General features: G+C 36.5%; 1 protein-coding gene across 1 annotated transcript; it reads left to right on the top strand.

Annotated features, from left to right (window-relative positions):
- The first annotated feature begins 888 nt into the window (after positions 1-888).
- On the top strand, positions 889-2,679 carry LOC140793283 (uncharacterized protein At4g06744-like). The gene has a single exon (XM_073144674.1). It carries the CDS (start codon positions 939-941, stop codon positions 2,436-2,438), a length of 1,500 nt encoding a protein of 499 aa, XP_073000775.1. The 5' UTR covers positions 889-938; the 3' UTR covers positions 2,439-2,679.
- Positions 2,680-5,985: the final 3,306 nt, after the last annotated feature.

The raw sequence follows: 5,985 nt of genomic DNA on the forward strand, positions 1-5,985 counted from the left end.
AAATGAACACAAATAAGAGGGAGTTATTATTATTATTATTTCCATCTCTCTATCTAAACATAGTGCAAGATTTCTGGAGTTATTTCACTCCTTCCTAATAGAAATTTATATATAACACTCTATCTTTTAATAAAATTATAACTTATACTATATATTTTCACTATTTACAAATCAAATTCTATGATTTAAAAAAATGTGCAGAAAATATTTCAGATTATATTTGAACTAACACCGTGAAAATATTTTATTTTCATAATCTTTTTAGTATAGATATTTAATATATAGAGAAATTTGTATATAACACTCTGCTTTATAATGTAATTGTGGTTTACACTCTATATTTTTACTATTTGTAAATTGAATCCTGTGATTTAACGAATATGTGCAGAAAATTAGTTAAACTCTGCTGATAGATCAATTAGTTAAACTTAACCAAATCTCTGAGTTAAGTTAACTATACTAAAAAAATTATAAAAATACCCTCAACCAAGTCATACTAAGGGTATTTTAATCATTTTAAAAATAAAATATCTCTAGGTAACAGAATATTCTCATAGTATTAGTTCAAATCTAACTTAAGGTGTTTTCTACGTATTCGCTAAATGAGAGGGTTCAATTTAATTTATAAATAGTAAAAATATAGGAAGTAAATAGTAATTTAATGAAAATTCAACCGCATAGCCACCGCAACCTTACACAATATTAATTTTCTCGTATCCTCTTTGTCGCCCAAACAGGGTGTTACTGTACCCCCCCCTTCATCTTCTTTCCCAACCAAATCAAAACATAAAACATGAAATTATTTTACAAAATTTATAACCCTCTTCAAGACCCAACCACCAATCCACTATCCTTCCTCCATTATTATTATTATTACCACCATCTCTTCTCTTCTCTTTCTCTTTCTCTTTCTCTTTCTCTTTCTCTTCCCTTTCGAAATGTCATGCATGTCTCCACTTGCAAGTTGCTACCATGCATATATGGTCCCTTCTCTTCCATGCCCTTCTCAATTACTTCACCTCATTCTTCATCTCTTGAGTCTTGACCATAGAATATTCTATTTATACTCTTCCATTGCACTCTCCCTTCTCAAAACTCTCACTATAATTCATACCATGCCTTCTCCCAAACCATTCCTCCTCCTCCTCCTCTTGTTACTACTACTATTACTACTTCCCTTCTACTCCTTCTCCACCACCACCACCAACTCTACCATCTCCGTCACCGGCTACGGCGACGGAGAAGACCAAGACTGCGGATGCGGATCCCCCGCACCCGCTCCGTCCCTGCAACCAAACCCCGCCAGCTTCCCCAACCTCAAGCAGTACTACGCCTACCTCGTCATCCAGCAGTTCAAGCGGACCATCACCTGCGACCCCAAAAATGTGACCCGCTCGTGGGTCGGCTACCGGCCCTGCACCTACTCCGGCTTCTTCTGCGACAACCCACCCAACTCCCCGACCACCCCTACCATCGCCTCCGTCGATTTCAATGGCTTCCGCCTCTGCGCTCCCACAATCTCTGGCTTCGTCGACCAGCTCCCCGATCTCGCCTTATTCCACGCTAATTCTAACAACTTCTCCGGCTCCGTCCCCGACCTCACCGCCCTCCCCTTCCTCTACGAGCTCGACCTCAGCAACAACAACTTCTCCGGGGCCTTCCCCTCCACCCTCCTCCCCCTCTCCAACCTCGTCTTCCTCGACATCCGTTTCAACACCTTCTCCGGCGCTGTCCCCTCCCCTATCTTCCTCATTGGCTACGAGGCCCTCTTCCTTAACAACAACGGCTTCGACCAATCCCTCCCTTCCAACCTCGGCTCCTCCCCCGTCGTCTACCTCACCTTCGCCAACAACCGTTTCACCGGCCCCATTCCCCGCTCCATCGGCAATTGGTCCAACACCTTGCAGGAAGTCCTCTTCCTCAACAACCGCCTCTCCGGCTGCCTCCCCTACGAGATCGGCCTGCTCAACCAGACCACGGTGTTTGACGCCGGAGACAACCTCCTCACCGGCCCCATCCCCCTCTCCTTCGGCTGCCTCCGAAATCTCGAGGACTTGAACCTCGCCAACAATTTCCTCTACGGCCACGTCCCGGACATCGTCTGCCATCTCGCCAAGACCGGCAACCTTGCCAATTTATCGCTCTCCGGGAATTTCTTCACCTCCATCGGCTTGGGCTGCTACGAGTTGATCCACAACGGAGTGCTCGACGTGAGCAGAAATTGCATCCTTGGCCTGCCAGACCAGCGGCCGGCGAAGGAATGCGCGTGGTTCCTCTTGGACCACAAGCACTGCCCCCTCATCACCTACATTCCGTGCCTGCACGAGAGCTGGCTGTACGGGGGCGCGGCGCTTCCTGCGACGACGGCGCCGCCGCGCAGGCCGGCGAGGTCGGAGTATGTGGGGTATAAAGCGCTCCATCAGAGGCATGGGAATTAGACGAAGGATTGGATGGGAGGAAGGAAGGGGGTGTAATGGTAAAAGTATGCGTGCATGGAATGTGACATGGCACCACTGATCTCGTTTAATAATTTTTTTTTCAAAATTTATTTCTAAAGCGAGTCGAGTCGAGCTATAAAAAGGGAAGATGAGATTTTAAAATATTAAAGATACCATGTATGCATGATGTTTATTTTGTTACCATCAAATAATTGAGCATTAATTGGCGAGTGGGATCAAAGGGGACTTCATTTATAAACGAGTCCATCTTGATTTATTAGGTTAGGTTTGGATTTAATGTCAAGCTGAGCTTCATACCTCAAAATGTTTATATATATATTAATACTACATAAAATCTAAGACTTTATATTTTTGGAAATTTATCAAAGACACATTACCTTTGGTATTATTATTATTATTATTATTATTATCATTCTACTATGTGGATATTTATTATTCGATCCTTCCATTTTTTTTAATATGTCGCAAAAATATCTTGCCATTAGTTTTCTTATCCGTTAATTATTACTATATAGATGATTTAAAGCTACTGTAGATACAAAATGACCTTACTACCCTTGAATAACTTTGAATAAGTTTTTTTTAAGTTAAAAATAAATGGAAATTTTAAAAATCATGAGGGCTATTTCCAGTATTTTATTTCTTTATTTTTAAAAGTAATAAAATATTCTCTATTTTGTTAGCCATTGTTATGATAAATTTAACTCAGAATAATTTTGAGAATTAAAAATCAAACACAGGGGTTGAATGATAAATATCAATATAATATATTGTGAACGATAATAAAATCAAAATATACGGTGTTTTTATAAATTTTCCTTATATTTTAGATAAATATAAGATATGGTAGGATTTGAATTTTATCAGCTCTATTATAATACCATGTTAATTCATCAGTCACTCTAAAAGCTGAAACTTATATAGAAAGGATTCCTAAATAAGCTAAGACTTAACAATCCAATGTTATGAATGGGGACCGGATCTAAGCCCTAATGCTTGTAGTAGAAAATATTCCAAAAATATAAGCATTCAACAATCAGAAAATTTCAAGCAAAATTGGAGTTAGGAGACTGGATGCACCCTTTTGAGCAATCTCACAGTTGAGCCAAGATCAGAATCTTTTAATGAATTAAGCTGGCAGCTAAGGAAATACTTGGCATTAAATGCACATTTTGGTCCCTATTCTACTATCACTTGCACATGACTAGTAGTAACATAGTTTTTTTTTTAATTTTTTTTTGATAATTTATAAGTCGCTAATCAATATATAGATTAGATAACCGGACTTACTTACTCTGCTACTAAAAAGAGTTAAGAGTGAGCTTAAACTATTAAATATTAATTTTAGTGTTCATGACAAAAATAAACTCACAAGGACTCAACCACTGAATGGCTTAGTAACATAAGCTCTACTATGATCAAAATGTCATCCATTTTAATTTTATTCATGAGTGCAATCATATTCTGGAAAGCAGGGATATGGTCAAGACTAAGTCAATCAAGACTCAAAAATAATTAGTTGGATTAAATGCTGAATTCATGTGCAATGTTGGCCAAAGATTGCCCACCATTATTTGTTGTATTTAATGCATGAAAACAGTACCAATTCTAGAAGGAACCCAAATTATTTCTAATCACAATGTCCAATTTTGACGATTCCATTTGGACCCTTTAAATTATCATCGTTTTTCATACACTTTTTATAAATGTTTATTAGCCAAATATATCTCCAAAATTAAAAAAAAAATATCCACATATACTCCCTTAAACTAAGGAAAAAAAAAGTAATTAACGGACTTCTAAAGTTGAAAAAAAAGTTCATGGAGTGTATGTAGTAAAAAAAAATTTAAGGAATGCATGTGAAAAATAGTAATAGTTTAGAATATCTAAGTAAAATTATCTCAAAAAAAAAGAGAAAAACTCAACAACAACAATAACTATAATTATCAATGTCCAATGCATACATAATTAGTGGATATTTTGATACTCAGGGCTATGCAATATGGCTCGATGAGCCAAGAACTAAGCAGACCATATGCAAATATGGCTTGATAGTGGCTCATGAAAAAATTAGAATGTTGTATTTGATTTAGAAACTTTATCAAGAACAAGAATTGATTTGTAAGTAGTATTTTTCTGGGTAGAAACATATAGTTTCATTGTTATGAAGATATCTAAAAAAATTACGCCACAAATAACATAAAAATAACCGATATCTATGGCCATCAATTAGCTCCTTATTCAAAAATAGCTCATTTTTTACTCAAAATTTTATTAGAGATTAATATGCTTTTATTATTATTATTATTATTATTATTATTATTATTATTATTATTATTATTTGTGAATGGTGAATTAAGAGTAAGAATTAGTTCTCTAGTGTTTGGCTCCTTGACACCCCTAGCTACATTTCAGAATATGTAAATCAAACAACTACAAAGACAAGCAAATGAGATTACATAGAGACAAGTCAAACTTATGGCTATTGAAATTCTGTTACTATTATATTTGTTGGTCCGAGTGAAAGCCATCCAAAATCTAAACATAAAACCTAAATATGTAGATATATATGCAAATTGTAATGATAATTTATGCAAATTAAGAGAATAAAATAAATAAATTTATGCATATGTATGAGTATGTTATGAAAATTTAAATAAGATAAATAAAGAAAAAAAGAGAAAATATGATACCAAGATTTATAGCTATATCCAGCCCTCTCCTCAATGTTTTGTAATAGTTAGCTAATACTTTGTTTGTAAAAGAAATTAAAGTTTCAGTTAGTCAAAAGAGTAAGTCTCGAGATAGGGCATTTGAACGCCCTTAAGGTCATTTAAATACATTTACCCAAGAGCCAGAAAATTAATTAGGCGTTCGAATGGCCTCGAATGCCAACAACGAGGTTCCTAGGTCTAGGTGTTTTATTTTATTATTTTTGCTTATGTTGGACAATATGACTGGAGCATATTATATCCTATTGTCAATTCTCATTGAGTCAGGAAGCCACCTATAAATAGATGTGATGTGCACCTAGATAATTATTTTAGATTATTGAAGTTAATTTGCAAGATCGTCATCTTCCTCCTTGTTCGACTATCTCCAAGCTTTGAAACTCTAGCCACCATCTAGGATTTTCATTGCTGCCTTCCTCTTCATCTGGTCACACACCTTTGACTCTAAGGAACAGCCATACTTCTTCTCTATTTCTTTCCTACCGACTACTCGACTTCTACCATTGTCATCTCCACCACCATATCATAACCTTAGGCCAATCACCAACACACCTCTTCGACCTCCCGTTTTCGCGATCCATGTTGATAGATTCGTTCACTATCCCAAATCTATCTCAATTCCAAAAGCATTTTGACCATCTAACTGTTTGATCTCGAGTTACTTTTTAACTTTAGAGATCCACGGTAACCCTAATTTTCTCTACATGAGTTGGAATCTAGTGTCATATTTAGATTTTGACTTACAGTGATCGTGGGGTTAGGAAGATGATCATCATATATTTTTTCTTCGAGAA

The sequence above is a fragment of the Typha latifolia genome, chromosome 8 (genome assembly GCF_019914945.1).
Source record: "Typha latifolia isolate L0001 chromosome 8, TyphaL0001v2, whole genome shotgun sequence".
In the NCBI taxonomy this organism is placed as follows: domain Eukaryota; kingdom Viridiplantae; phylum Streptophyta; class Magnoliopsida; order Poales; family Typhaceae; genus Typha; species Typha latifolia.

Bases quoted from the DNA above. Each gene is read 5' to 3' on its own strand.
- LOC140793283 (XM_073144674.1), top strand. From the start codon at position 939: ATGTCATGCATGTCTCCACTTGCAAGTTGCTACCATGCATATATGGTC.